Below are 15,370 nucleotides of genomic sequence, written 5' to 3'. Positions count from 1 at the left end.
TGATGTCCAAAGACCGTTCACCTTCGACTGAGTGAGTCTGTTCTTGTTAAGGACTTGCACAGCCTTGTCAACCACCACCAGACCAACTCGGGCTCCAAAATCTCCACTTATTTGCAGATTGACTTCATTTCCTGTTTCATAGAATTTCTGCTTTTCTGTCACCTCGACCTTGAGCTTAAATTGAAAGATAATGTGTCAGAAATACAGACTTGGCACATCAAACATTTCTTGTGATAGTTGACCCACCTTTCCCATGCATGTGTCCTTCACATCGACCCAGACTGAATCAGACACCACCTCATCTTTGCCCACATGGTAATAAGCCACGAAGCGGAAGGACGGCACCATGTCTTTGGTCACAGGTAGAGACAGAGAGACTAGAGTTTGTCCTTGCCTCTTAAACCTTTCTGCTAGAACAATCTGACCTTTACTCAAGATCTAAAAAAGAGGTAGAAAAATCAACACCATTAGTCAAACTCAAACCGTTTCAATTAATAGAAGTGAGGGGAAAAGGATAACCTTAATTATTACCATGTAAGTGAAATCTTGATCTTTGACTCCTGGACTTTCTCCAGTGTTCAGATAAACTGTCATTTGATCACCAATCTCAAACTCTGCTGACTCAATGTTGATATGCAGGTAATTTTTGGAGCCAAGATTGGTTTTGTAGGCCTGAGCAATCATTGTCTTATCCGCCTGCTGCTCATTGGCCAATTCAGGATCTCTGGTCGTTGCCTGTAAAAAAAGACAAATATTTATTTTTGATGTGATGTGTACAGTATTTGCTATTGGCTTGTTAAACGTCTGTTAAGTAATACATTTTGCACTACAACTGTCTAAACATCAGTACAGATGAGACGGCAAGTCTTACAGTGATCTTCAATGTAGAGACTCCTGCCTTAGTGTTGACTGTCACTTTCGCAATGCCATTGGCTTTGGTTTTACTGTTGACTCCTCCTACTCCATCAACCAGCACCTCCACTTCCACATCTTCTGCAGGCGTCTCATCAGGATTTGTAACATAAACCTTTTTTTAGAACCCAGAGAAGAAAATGGTGAAACATCAGTTCTGGGAGATTTGAAATGTTATTTTAAATGGCATTTATGTTAAGTGCTTAAGTTCATTTATGAGCATTGTCGTGATTGTCGCTTTTGTGCACGAGCACTGATTTGCCTCAAATTTCAGTCATTTATTCCCGAACCTGTCGATGATTGAAAATCAGGGCTAAATCATGCAGTGATGTAAACTCAGCATTATATTATGGCAGTGTAAGGGCATCCGCTGTGTAAAACGTGTTGGACGGGTTGGCGGTTCATTCTGCTGTGGCGACCCCTGGTTGATAGAGGGACTAAGCTAAAAAGAAAATTAATGAATAAAGGAATAAATGTATTTGTGAATATTTTTTGTTCCTCTTTTAAAATGTTTAGGTAGTGTTTGTTTTATGGATCATTTGTGTTTTGAAGCCAAACTTTGTTTTATTTGACAGCGAGGACCACAATGGAAACAAGCCCAAGGCTTTATGGTGTTTTTATCCTCGACAGGGATACTTGTATTTTTGTACAGATCTATAAATCTGTCAAGTAAAAATTCTGTTCAATTCAGGGAACAGCAAATATGGCATGTTTTACCAGAAAAGCCAGACTGAGAATTTAATGTGTTGGGTAAAATATGTCATACCGAGACACCCAGGGGCATTCCAGGTTTGAAGAACTGTGATGTTCTTTTGTAATGGATGGTGTACGGAGACGTCACAATCTGAATGCCTCTCTTTTCTGCTTCCACCATTTCACTGCCTGAGATACACACTTTTGATTAGCCTCTCACACACAGTCATACACATAAACATACAGTATGTGTCGAGTCTTACCACTTTCGGTTAAAAGGTTGACTGAAACGTAGATTGACTTCCCAACCAGATCTTTTATGTTTTTAAATGTCTTCGTGATCATCTCCCTGGTCAATTCTGCAGTTCCTACTCCATTGAAAACCTAAACACACACACATGCATATGATAAAAAAAAAACACACACAACATGGTTAATTACTGAACCATATAAAAATAGTAAGGATTTAAGACAAAACCAGCACTGCATGCATGTATAGCCGACCGGAAAGTATTCAGAGCGCTTCTCCTTTTTTGGTCAATTTATTTTTCAGCCTTAATGCAAAATAGATTAAATTCATTACTTACCTCAATTATCTACAAGTAATACCTCATAATGAAAACACGAAAGAAGATTGTTTAAACATTTATTTATATTAAAAAAGCATGTACACAATTAATCATCTTTGCTCAGTACTGTTATCTTGTCTGTGTTTTGAGTCTCATTAGCTATGTTTAACTTCATCAGAGGGAAAATTTGAACGCAACAGTCTTAACAAAAGTCTGTACCCTGAATACAATCCTGTCTTAAGCCGCGGTCACATTAGAGTTTGAGCATGCGAAATTCTGTCATACTGTCATCTGCAAAAAGAGGCAGGATTAAACAAGATGATTAGACATTAAAACGTGAGCGATTGGTCCTAGTTTTAAATTTCTGTCTGGAGAGGTCATGTTTTGATCTTCGATTGGTCTCTCCGCAGTCACGTAATGCGATTTCTCAGATCAGAGTTCACCAAGCTTGAACTTTCTGATGCAGCGAACAGCGAAATTTGTCACACTAGCTTGCGTTTCCGGACTGACGCATTCGCAAACATTTGAATAGAAGTCTAGGGGGAGAAAAGTGCAACCTTAAGTGTGGTTTATTTATAAACTAATTTTGAGAGGATCACGTGCCTATGATCAACACAACTGGCAACTTATTAGTTCCGTAATCTGCCCCCCCCCCACCCCTACTTCTCAGCTTTAGTTCAGATAGGCAGACAAAGTAGCCCAGTGGCTAGCACTGTTGCCTAACAACAAGAACACAGCTGGTCCAACCAGGGGCTAGTTGGAATTTCTGTGCGGAGTTTCTATGTTCTTCGCGTTTTTGCTTGGGTTTTTCCCGGATTCCCCGGTTTCCTCCCACTGCCCAAAAGCAAACACCATAGCCAATCGACTAAACCAAATTATCACCCAAGACAACCTTAATTTACACTTCTCACACGTCGACAAGCAGGGGAGTTCTCGAGACCTACCTGAGCTCGAACACCCCTCTCGCCCTTTTAACGGGAGGGAGCCCCAGACTCAAGGATATTACGAGCTCAGGGCTCTCTTCCGCGACAGCATGAAAATGGTGCTTTAGTGATAATCACCTAAGTGTGAACTCTTGTATGATAATTGCTTGGACTTCATGGCTTGGTTTGTGCTCTGACATGTGCTGGGACCTTTAATATACTGGTGTGTGCCTTTCTGGATCATGTCCACTCAACTGAATTTAGCATAGGTATACTCTAATCAAACTGTAGAATCAGTGGAAACAGGAGCACCTGAGCAAAATGTTATACCATGACATAGATTTAATAATTATGTACATGTGATTGCTTCGTTTTTATTTTTTATGAATTTGCATTGATTTTAATCATATTTTCACACTTATTATCGGTATTGTTTGTAGAATTTTTGAAGAAAATAATATATTTAATCCACTTTGGAATAAGGCCTTCACATAAAATAAGGAAATAGTGTTGTGATGCTGCAGATATACTGATGCACTGTACAGGGTTCATACAGTCATGGGAAACCTGGAAAAGTTTTGCCATGGCATTTTCCAGACCCGGAAAAGTTTTGGAAAAGTCATGGAAAAAAGATATCTGAATATTTGATTATAGGTTTGTTGTCTTTACTTCTTTTCTGTCTTTAGCCAATCCCATCCTCTCACATTATTAATACGGTGTGAGCATTATCTAAATCACTTTTGCATAAATATATTGAAATTAAATAGATTGTTGAGTGTTTTACGATATGCTGTAATAAACTCGAGAATGCGTTGTTTTCCTTTTACCTGGCATATGTAGACATTGCATGAAACATTAGGTCATAAAAATTTACTTGAAAGTCTTGGAAAAATCATGGAAAAGTCACAGAATTTTGGTAGTTAAAATGTGTATGAGCCCTGGCTGTATTAAATTACTCTTATAACATTTCTCAATGTACATTAAGTCATTTATACCGAACATTTACTGTACTAAGTGGGGACAATGTCTTTTTAATCCCAACATAAAATGTTTATCGTCTCTCACCTGAACTTTTTGAAGAGAGTTCACAATACTTGTTTTCATCGCGCCGTCCATCACACCAAACACTACAAACGCATTTCCATCCATCTTCTTTCCAAACAGATACCTATGAAAACATATGCAGTTACTGCTGTAAAAACTGAATGATGACGTTAATGTTAATATTTCCACTGTCACAATTTCCAGCTGGAACGCCAACAAATCCATCCTGCTCCACTGAATCACACCCAGACTCCATTACCCATTACCCTTTGCATTGATCACCTCCACCGCTGACACGCATCATCTGGAATATTTAAGACTCTTTCTGTTAGGGCTGCTCGATTTTGGGAAAAATTATAATCAGGATTATTTTGGTCATAATTGTAATCACGATTATTCAAAACGATTACTGTTAAAGTCAAAATTATTAGCGCTCCTGAGAATTTTTTTTAAATAAATATTTTAAAAATGATGTTTAACAGAGCAAGGAATTTTAACTGTATTTCCTTTAATATTTTTTCTTCTGGAGAAAGGCTTTTGGCTGGAATAAAAGCAGGTTTAAATATTTTGAAACCCATTTTAAAGTCTATATTATTAGCCCCCTTAAGCAATATATTTTTTGATTGTCTGCAGAAGAAACTACTGTTATACAATGACCTGTCTAATAACACTAATTAAGCGTTTAAATCGCAGTTTGAATCTGAATGCATGCATTTTGAAAAACATTTAGTCAAATATTATGTGCTGTCATCATGACCAAGATTAAATAAATCAGTTATTAGAAATGAGTTATTAAAACTATTATATTTAGAAATCTTCTTTCCATTAAACAGAAATTGGGGGGGGAAATGGTTGCTAATATTCAGGACGGCTAATAATTCTGACTTGAACTGTACATATAGTTATTTTCCACCCTGTAAAGGAAAGATAAATAAATACAACAGAATAAAAATATAAAACAAACTGTGCTTTAAGCATATTCCCTTTAAGAAAAACATTTTAGCTACAAAAGTCCTTCAGTCAAGAGCAGAGAGGCATGTTCTTCATTTGCTGTTTAATTAATAATCATAAAAACAGGCGGCAGCAGGACTATCGCGCGCTGTCTCTTTAATGGTTTCTCTTTCGCGTGTCTTTTGATTCTCAACTTGTTTGTTTATTACACAAATGAGGGTTAATACGAATAATCACTAAACACCAAGTTTTGACACCTATTTGACCATTAAAGCGCTCACGTTTAGATGACTTAAGATGTGTGCGAACTCCTTGTCTCAGTGTGCGAGTGAGACCGAATGCTGACTGCATGCTTCTGTTCTGTGTGTGCGCGGCACACAGAATCATGCGGTCTTTCGCGCTTTTAAGAGCAACACATGTACAACTGGAAAGAAGGCGGTAAATTATGCAATAAATGTTTATCTCGATTAATGGTTTTTCATAATCGTTAGAAGCCAAAATCGAAATCAGATTTTCGATTAATTGCACAGCCCTACTTTCTGCATCTGAAATCACCTCTATATCATCACTCACTATTCCCTACATCAGTCAACTAATATAGTTGAAAGAATCAATGAAAGTGAGTTAATTGTATTGAATCTCTTTTTAATTGTCTTTTTCTGGTTGATAAATTAAATTGATTTTAAACTTCTTTTTCAGACCCCGCGATTGTTATTTAACACTTAGAAAGCTGTCTATTAGTAATGCAACTAAGTATTATGATTTCTGTCATGTATACAAACACACATTTAATTAAGTAATAATTTATTTTGAAACTTAACACTAACAGGATTCAGCTACGGATGCCTCGTGTGGTCAGACATGGAAATTCATACGATGTGCAAATTATCATGGTGCATTATGGGTATTCTGTAGACGTTGAGTGTTCAAAAAACCTTCGGTTGTGTTTTGATGTGGTTTTTGACTGTAGTTGTGAAGAAATTGTTCAGCGTAGTGATACAGCAAAACCTGCCGGATCTACATTAGCTGTGTGTTTGTCTTAAACTAAAAAATTCAACAGCCTTATAGTATAAATATATACTTGGAATCGATGTGTAAAAGATGAATTTTTATCAAATATATTTGGTCTTACTTGGCTTCCATGTCAACTGTCAGACTGTCGTCCTCGTTGTTCTTTGGTTTGCTGTCTCCCACATAGTAAAAAGATTTACTGGTTTTTAATTTCACTTCAAATGTTGGAAGAACTAAACAAAAGGATACACACAAATAGGTCAACACAATGCTGTATTTTAGTTGATCACATTCTTACAGGACATACGGTTTGTTGACACTCATCTTACCGTATTCTTTAACCTCAAACTCTGCAGTAAACGTCTTCTGAGGGGTGTTTGCATACCGCGTGACCACCTTCCACATCCCCAAACTACAGAAGAAAAACAGTTGTTCACAATTCATTGATTATTTTATAATTTTTACATTTATCATTTTTCGAAATATACCTGCTGCTTATACAATTGTGTTAGTTTTTTCAGCCAAGAGTAGTTTAATCGCACTGGTAATCTCATCTACACTTCTAGGGCTCTATTTTGACGATCCATGCACAATTGCATATTTGCTATTTTATGGGAGGAAAAATCCGCTTTGCACCGTGACCAATGCAGGTCACTTGGTGCACGACTCGCCACCTCTCCCTCTCTCTTTCTCTCTGTCCTGTGATGACAGTCACGCATACGCATTTGTAGGCATAAATAAATAATATTTATTATTTAATACTTTGTTTTTTTATGATGGTATAACAGTATTGAAACTGACACCGTTGCTATTTTTAGATCCCGGGGTATACCATATTACCGTTTTACCGCCCAAGCCTAGTGCATATGGCTCCTAAATAGCATAATAGTCTTAGAAATAGTGGATTTCTATTATTTCAACAGCCTTTTTAAAATAACTTTAACCCATTGAAAAGAAAAGGTGTATAACAGAGTCATAATAAATGAAAATCAAGTTAAAAATCACATTATTTTTTGTTTGTCATTTGTAGTTGACCATTTATGTGCTGTGGGAAAAAGGTGTTTTTAATCCAGCTACCACTGCAAGTATATTTCAAACCCGTGGAAAGCCCTGTGCACTAAGGTGATCTCACGAGGAAATTTAGCTATTTTACGTTTAGTGGCTATTTTGTACAAGTTCAGAATGTAAACTGCAAAAAATGCTTTTCTTACTTAAATGTTTTGTCTTGTTTGTAGTCCAAATATCTAAAAATTCCTAAATCAATGAGAATTTTCTAGACAAGCAAAACATATTGTCTTGTTTTGAAAAATAAAATGCCAATATTAAGTGAGTTTTTCCTTAAAACAAGCAAAATAATCTGCTAATGGGGTAAGCAAAATAATCTTACGTCAAAAGAAAAAACAAGATTATTTTGCTTAACCTCTCATCTGTGTCTGTAATCTTCAGCAGCACGTGTAGCCTCTGTTAGAGAGCAATTCCATCATTCTTAGTTCATAATATATTAGTCCAAAAGGTGATAATAATAATAGATAAACATGGCAGTTTGTTCACGTTTGCTGAAAAAATAATGTTCCGGCTTCTCCTTTTTTTCTGTGCTTCACTCTCGCATTTGTCCTTTTCTTTCCAAATGTGTCACTAACGCGTTTGTCAGCTTCTCACAGGATCGGGTGTCAAAGCACATCAATAATTAAGCGCACGTTATTATCATCAGCTCAAGAAGTTTGTTATTTTAGATATAGACGCGCGGCGAGCGCAAGCTAGAAAGCGAAACTGCTCACGCTTCAGACTGGCTCATGAAAAACAACCAGGCACAGGATAAATTCTGCTCTTCTTTTTGGCTTTGTGGCTGTTCATCAAGATGACCACAAGGTTTGTTTGAGCCTGGATCGACCATGACTCGTTATTATATGTATGTATAATTCCGCTGTAATCTCTCCGCTGTGTATTTTTAACATGGCAGTTCTTTTGTTTACATTCTGGCTTGTTGTGTAAGCGAATGACGTATAACCAATAGTGTTAGGCTGTGCGTCTTGCTCCACCTTTTGGTACCCTTTCTCGTGTTTGATACCCTTTCGAAAGGGTGCCAAGAAAGTGGTACTGTGTGGTTCAGTTCGGTACGCCTTTTGACTTGTACGCCTTTTGCCATAAAAGCATACCAAACCAAACTGTACTGTACTGTACCGTACCACTCAGTGGAAACAGGCCATAAATATAATCCAAAAAAAATCAGATCACATGTTATCTCCCAAATTTTGTCATGTATTTTGTAATCAGTAACTGATTCCTGAATAATCCACCGAACTCTTCAGATACTTTCCTGAATTAAATGTAAATGCAACTCGCAATTCAGTTTGGCCAGTTAACTCTAGTTGAATCGTATTAGTCCCAACAGTGATTTACACACCTAGTAACCTCAGGGATGTTGTAGATCGAAGATTTCACACCTTTTTCTGCAAATATCGTGTCTGATGCTACCGTGATGCCTTGTGGATTCTTAAGAAACACAGAAATCATCATTACAGGCCTGTTCACACAGATAATAAATTGTTTAGCATCCAGTGTTGTCATTTATTACTTCAAATGCTTGTGCTCTTAAGCTGGCTGTCAACGTTTTTTTAGTTATTGTAAACAAAGTCATCTACAGGGAGAGTGAAAGTACATGCAAATATGGACTTTAATCAGTTTTTATGTTAACCTGTGCTTGATTTTTTTTACTGATGGAGTTCTGTTATGAGTGCTGTTACTGTTATAGTTCAACTTCTTACATATTTTGAATGTACTGGTGTCGTTATAGTTTTCATTCTAGGTGTGAAAATAAACACTGTACCGTGATATCCACTGTGATTCCGGGCTTACTGAATGGTTTCAAGTTGGGTGTCATAGAAAAAATCCTGTAATGAACTGCAAAAAAGTCAAAACAAAACTGCAGCATCATATTAAAAATGCAAACCCTGAAATACTGAGAAATGCAAAACCTTAATACTGAAAAATTAAACTTTTGATGCTGAAAATTGCACATCCTCAGTATTGAAAAATGCAAACACTTGATGGTGAAAAAAAAACGATACTGAAAAATGTAAACGCTTGATGGTGAAAAATTAAACTGGAACTAAAAAAATACAAATAAAAATATAGCATAAACGCTTGATGCTGAAAAATAAACAGATGCTGAAAAATGAAAACGCTTGATGCTGAAAAATAAACAGATGCTGAAAAATGAAAACGCTTGATGCTAAAAATTAAACAGATGCTGAAATATGAAAACGCTTGATGCTGAAAAATAAACGGATATGAAAAATGAAAACGCTTGATGCTGAAAAACAAACGGATATGAAAAATGAAAACGCTTGATGCTGAAAAATAAACAGATGCTGAAAAATGAAAACGCTTGATGCTGAAAAATAAACAGATACTGAAAAATAAACAGATGCTGAAAAATGAAAACGCTTGATGCTGAAAAATAAACAGATGCTGAAAAATAAACAGATGCTGAAAAATAAACAGATGCTGAAAAATGAAAACGCTTGATGCTAAAAATTAAACAGATACTGAAATATGAAAACGCTTGATGCTGAAAAACAAACGGATATGAAAAATGAAAACGCTTGATGCTGAAAAACAAACGGATATGAAAAATGAAAACGCTTGATGCTGAAAAACAAACGGATATGAAAAATGAAAACGCTTGATGCTGAAAAATAAACAGATGCTGAAAAATAAACAGATGCTGAAAAATGAAAACGCTTGATGCTAAAAATTAAACAGATACTGAAATATGAAAACGCTTGATGCTGAAAAACAAACGGATATGAAAAATGAAAACGCTTGATGCTGAAAAATAAACAGATACTGAAAAATGAAAACACTTGATGCTGAAAAATAAACAGATGCTGAAAAATAAACAGATGCTGAAAAATGAAAACGCTTGATGCTGAAAAATAAACAGATACTGAAAAATAAACAGATGCTGAAAAATGAAAACGCTTGATGCTGAAAAATAAACAGATACTGAAATATGAAAACGCTTGATGCTGAAAAACAAACGGATATGAAAAATGAAATTGCTTGATGCTGAAAAATAAACAGATACTGAAAAATGAAAACACTTGATGCTGAAAAATAAACAGATGCTGAAAAATGAAAACGCTTGATGCTGAAAAATAAACAGATACTGAAAAATAAACAGATGCTGAAAAATGAAAACGCTTGATGCTGAAAAATAAACAGATGCTGAAAAATGAAAACACTTGATGCTGAAAAATAAACAGATGCTGAAAAATGAAAACACTTGATGCTGAAAAATAAACAGATATGAAAAATGAAAACCCTTGATGCTGAAAAATAAACAGATGCTGATAAATAAATACTGAAAACTGTAAACGCTTAAGGCTGATAAATAAACAGATACTGAAAAATGAAAACGCTTAAGGCTGATAAATAAACAGATACTGAAAAATAAACTGATACTGAAAAATCTAAACGCTTGATGCTGAAAAATGAAGCGTTTAATACTGAAAAATACTCAAAAATGTAAATCTCATAAAATAAAAAATTCACAAATATAAATATATCATGGTTAAATTCATAAATACTTTTGTTTTTAGCACTTTAACTTACCATTGCTGCCAGGCGTGTAGATGGGCTTGTCCGTCTGAACAAACAAATATCCAGACTGAAAAGACACCATGACCACTTTCTCCAGAGTCACGGAGGGAAAGTGAGCTTGCAGATACACATACTGCTTCTTCTCATCATCAGAGAAGTAGTTTCTATCACCAGGGATCTATTGTAACAGAAAAGTATACACTTCTACTATATACAACCCAAAATATCCTAGTGTACATGACCAATATGCATTGCACATATTGTACTCTTATATAAGGGTAAAGTTGACCTGTATATCTGTAAGACTCTGGTATTTTGCTCCGGTTAGAGTCACTGTTTTTTGCATCATCTCCACATTCTTGGCTGGGAAGTTCTTCACAGAGATTCTCACATTAAGGGGTCCTCCAGAATAATCCTGCGCCTCCACAAACACGTTCTCAGAGGAACCCACTCTCAGCAGATTAGGAGCCGACAGCACATATCTGAGGAGATCAAATCAGAGCACTTCCATTTAAATGACTTTAGTGTTTTTCAAATGTACTGAGTAAAAAGCATAACAAAGTGGAAGGGATACAAGTTTTATATAGGCTCAAGCTTCTGCAAAAACAAAATTGATTATGAGAATGTCCATAACTATGGATTGATCTAATCAATTTGGTAAAACTTTACCTGATTTGACCAAGTAGGTCATGTGCTTGAATGAACATCTTATGTTGATCCTGGAACAACATTCCAATCAGCCAATCAAAATTAAGGGATATGTTTACAGTTTATGTTAAGTTTAAACTTCTACATGGTTGTTATCTAACTATTATACTCTTCTGATTTTGGTAATAATTTACAGTTATGTTTGGGTTTATGGGTATGGATTGGATATGGATTACATTTTCGAACATAAATGATGTTCCGGGATCAACAGACTGTGTAAATGTTAATCAAGGATCGCATCATACTTGGGCAAAATCATGACGTGCGGTGTTCGTAAGACTGTCATGAAACCTTAATAATCATGCCATCGTTCATACGTGAATGAGATTTTATTCATGCTTATAACAACTGTATCAAGTGTCGTTCACTCATTCATGTCATTTTAAAGGTTCACGAAACCACCGAGTACTTTTTTTGAGATGTTAACAGATATGTGTGTGTGTGTTGAGTATCGGTTAAGACAATGTTAGCACCTGTCAGCTTTAATTGTGGGGAAAACTGGATAATTTTGAGCTTTTGTCAGCTCATTTCAGCTTCCGGGTTTAAAATTATTATTGGGGCGGATCAAAATTGGTGACGTATCACAAAATCGCAAGTGCAAAGATGATGCATCGGTTTCTCATTATTATTCATAACGGAGTTTTCTTATCCTATGAGAAGAGCCTGCTTCTTAATTATTCATAAGAGCACGTGCTTTTCAAAGGCTAGGCAGACCTGCCAGTGCCAAGCTGGGAGACACGTTGATGACTGGGTGAGATGCGTCCACAGACCCATGGCACACAGTATTTAGCTGTTCATGAAGGCTCGTATGTGTTTGTTTCCATGATCCACGCGGTTTGTTGCATGTTTTTTCCTGTGTGCAGTGTATATTACCTTTTGGAGTCACTCTCTTGACATTGCAAATTCAGGACGCATAAAATCGTTACGCACGATTCTTTCATATTCACGATTCCTGCCGTTAATCCGCTGGCCAGATAATCAAAAAGTCAGCTACTTGATGTTTAACTAATGGGGGAGGGGGGGGGGGGGGTAGATAAAATCAATAGCCATTAATCAATAGCCATAAATCAATAGCCATAAGTCCTTAAAGCATAATCTCATTTTAAAAATCACGCGGCCATCTCACAATGTTTAATAATCTTATTTTTTATTAAAATAAAAGGCATTTAGCAATGCCACGCTACTGACAAGTCAACTGCAGAGAAACAAAGCAACCATTGCGGCAACCGCAGTGAAAACCATCGCGGCAACCGCAGTGATCACTTTTTCCAAAGTTCAGCTCTTCTTTTTTGCACTTGATTATTATACGTTCTCTGTATGTAAGAAGGTACACCAGAGGCTCTTCTGTGACTGATGTCTTCATACCGAAGTTCCCTTCTTCATAAGTTAAAAAACCAGTATGCCCTCAAGTGAATCTTATCATTTGACTTTTCCCCGAGTTCGAACTGAAATAGGCAAGAAAGCCTTTAGTCATGCCGCCCCCTTATCCTGGAATACTCTTCAGTCTTAATTAAACATGTCTGAGCTCATCCCGAATAAATCATTGCGCTCTCTCCTTTTTAACAAACAACAACAGTTCATTTCTCAATGTATGTGGTTTTAAAAAATTGTAATGCGATATAGTCAAATAAATAAACTGTATTTTTATCTTAATGTTCCATTTATTATTATTGATATTATTATTATTATTTCACAACCTGTGAATGAGATCTTGATCTCAATGGGTTTTTATCTGGTTAAATAAAGAAACATATATTTTGTGGCTTTTTTTTAAAAGAATTGGTTCATGCACCTTCTTGCACTGTTTAAAATTATTTAATTGGCATCGTTATTGAAAAGAAACAAAACAAGCGATACCCAAGCGTATTGAGAAGTGCTGGTGTAGTGGATGTGTGAGAGAGTGTGTAATACTCACAGCGGGTCACACAGTGTGAGGAGCGCTGAGGAGAGAAGAACAGCAGAGAGAAACAGCAGCTTCACCTCCATCCTGACTGTGTTTCTGTAAACCTGCAGACGCTCACATTTATACCAGCAGCGCTCACAGTCCAAACTACACTCTCTCTCTCTCTCTCTTGCTTTATCGCTGTGAGATTATTTCTTGCAGTATTGCCAAACTTGTGTACAATGTGGAGTACGGTTACATTTTCAAAAGAATAAAAGATGCTATGAATGAGAAATAAATGACAGAATCGAATTTCTTTTGTAGTAATTACAATTATAAACAGTGTGGATTATATAGAATCATGGAAAAAACTAAAATAAATAGGTTAACAATTTCTTTTAGTGAGGATGGTGCAAGTATATATTTTAGTTGCTAATCTAGCTGCTCTAACAGATAAACAAAGCCTTTTAGCATATTTGTGGCAGAAAATAGGAAAGTGTTTCACACACTTTATTTGGATTCCCTCTCTCTAAGGTTACGTCGACACTAATCCAAAAAAAATCTCTAAAATTTGTCTTAAAGCGCTTCGTGTCCACACTATCGTGTTTAATTCGTTCAGGAAAAATGGTCATCCACTCTACAACTGAAAACACTTTCGTTCAGGTACTGCGCATGCGCAAAGACATAAGAAGATTTTACCTTCATCATAATACACCTGACTTTCATTTCTTGAGTGATTTTTTTTTTTCTTTCGTTTTTTTCGTTCATTTGTTCGTTGTCTTTGGTCAAAGCTTTCAAAGAAGTGACGCGGGCATCTACCTCGGTTAATGATTCCTCGACATCTTTCAGTCCCCCCCCCCTGGGTTTGCTTTCACAGCTGAAATGAAGTTTTTTAGCTCTGAAAGAATCTCCACTCAGAGTGCTGCGACTTCTGATCTGATGCCCTCGAGAAGCTCACAGATGTTGTCTCCCTGTGTCAAAGCCGCCATGCACCCACTGCTTGCATGTGATTCTCCTCAGTTAACGAAAATGTATTAGTGTGGACATGGCCTAAATAAAGGGTTCCCAAACTTTTCAGTCCGTAACCCCTAAAATAACAATGCCAGTGACTTGCGATCCCCACATTCCTCAGAGGTGGAAATAAATATACAAATGTTGCACACACAACAATAGGCCTAAATAAACACGAGCATATTGACAACACAAAAATAATCAGCAACCATAGGCTATAATTTATGTAGTCATTTATTAATGTTTAATTTAACATTGAGACTGGTGGGGACAGTGTACAGAGACCACCACTCCACTTCAGACCGCCACTTGGATCATCCTTAATGGATCATCCTTAATGTTCAGTTGAGGCCTGTATTTATTTTTAACGTATTTAATTGCAATAAAAGTGTCAGAAAGTTTAACCTGGTGCTATAAAATCAGTTGACGCTATTGCTATTGCTGTATTGTTAATCTAACGTAAATTTACCAATCCTATGAAAATAAATTAAAGGCTGATTTATTTGCATGTTGTTGCTTTTTTGTGTAACTATTAACTACTTTTTTAATCTTCTGTGGGTTATGAATAAAATATGGTAATTCTAATAGTTTAATTAAATTTATTTGACTTCTGGAAATCACCAGGCAACCCCCTATCATTGTCCCGCAACCCACATTTTGGGAACCACTGGCCTAAATAAGATTTCTATTTACAAGCAGCGACATTATAGAATCAATGGTGCAAGCAAATCCAAAATTGGAAAATTGAAAATTCCAGTTCTGTTGTAAAGCAGAAGTTCTATACTCAGAACATTATAATCTTATTTAACAGTTTTAAAGCTGTACATATTGTGTAAAATATTTAAATTCATTCACACGAGTGCAGAGAAACAAACTATTTAAATCCAGACCAGTTTAATGTATACAGTGAAAACAAATAGACAAGAGTTACCACAATCAGATTCAGATTTCCTGTAAATGACCTGCAAAGGCAGTTGTGCAAACACAACCTTTGGTAACTGGCACCTGTTCTGTTGATTTTTGGAAGGTTGAGAGTATTATTGAACGTTTCAGCACAACAC

At 36.2% G+C, this 15,370-nt stretch overlaps 2 protein-coding genes across 4 annotated transcripts in view; one reads left to right on the top strand and one right to left on the bottom strand.

Moving 5' to 3' along the window:
* The window catches only part of c3a.3 (complement C3a, tandem duplicate 3), a 45,926-nt gene extending 32,487 nt beyond the window's left edge, over window positions 1-13,439 (bottom strand). The window contains exons 1-15 of one of the 3 annotated variants that reach the window (XM_087236176.1): window positions 13,332-13,416; window positions 10,998-11,190; window positions 10,512-10,886; window positions 10,258-10,469; window positions 8,931-9,474; window positions 8,508-8,596; window positions 6,433-6,515; window positions 6,225-6,336; window positions 4,163-4,265; window positions 1,869-1,989; window positions 1,679-1,794; window positions 872-1,027; window positions 532-735; window positions 247-438; window positions 22-174 (exon numbers count right to left, since the gene is read on the bottom strand). In XM_087236176.1, the coding sequence (XP_087092302.1) occupies window positions 22-174; window positions 247-438; window positions 532-735; window positions 872-1,027; window positions 1,679-1,794; window positions 1,869-1,989; window positions 4,163-4,265; window positions 6,225-6,336; window positions 6,433-6,515; window positions 8,508-8,596; window positions 8,931-9,122 (1,521 nt within the window). In that variant the 5' untranslated portion in view covers window positions 9,123-9,474; window positions 10,258-10,469; window positions 10,512-10,886; window positions 10,998-11,190; window positions 13,332-13,416. Of the gene's footprint in view, window positions 1-21; window positions 175-246; window positions 439-531; window positions 736-871; window positions 1,028-1,678; window positions 1,795-1,868; window positions 1,990-4,162; window positions 4,266-6,224; window positions 6,337-6,432; window positions 6,516-8,507; window positions 8,597-8,930; window positions 9,475-10,257; window positions 10,470-10,511; window positions 10,887-10,997; window positions 11,191-13,331 lie in introns of all 3 variants that reach the window. The other 2 variants (NM_001037236.2, XM_087236175.1) reach the window with 2 other exon arrangements.
* Window positions 1-15,370, top strand: part of zgc:65894 — a 108,390-nt gene that overhangs the window by 37,674 nt on the left and 55,346 nt on the right. The gene's annotated exons all lie outside the window — the stretch shown is intronic.

Source organism: Danio rerio, chromosome 1 (assembly GCF_052040795.2).
Source record: "Danio rerio strain M-AB ecotype USA chromosome 1, GRCz13ab, whole genome shotgun sequence".
Lineage (NCBI taxonomy): Eukaryota > Metazoa > Chordata > Actinopteri > Cypriniformes > Danionidae > Danio > Danio rerio.
Note: the sequence above shows the minus strand (reverse complement) of the source record. Positions and strands in the feature narration are given on the sequence as shown.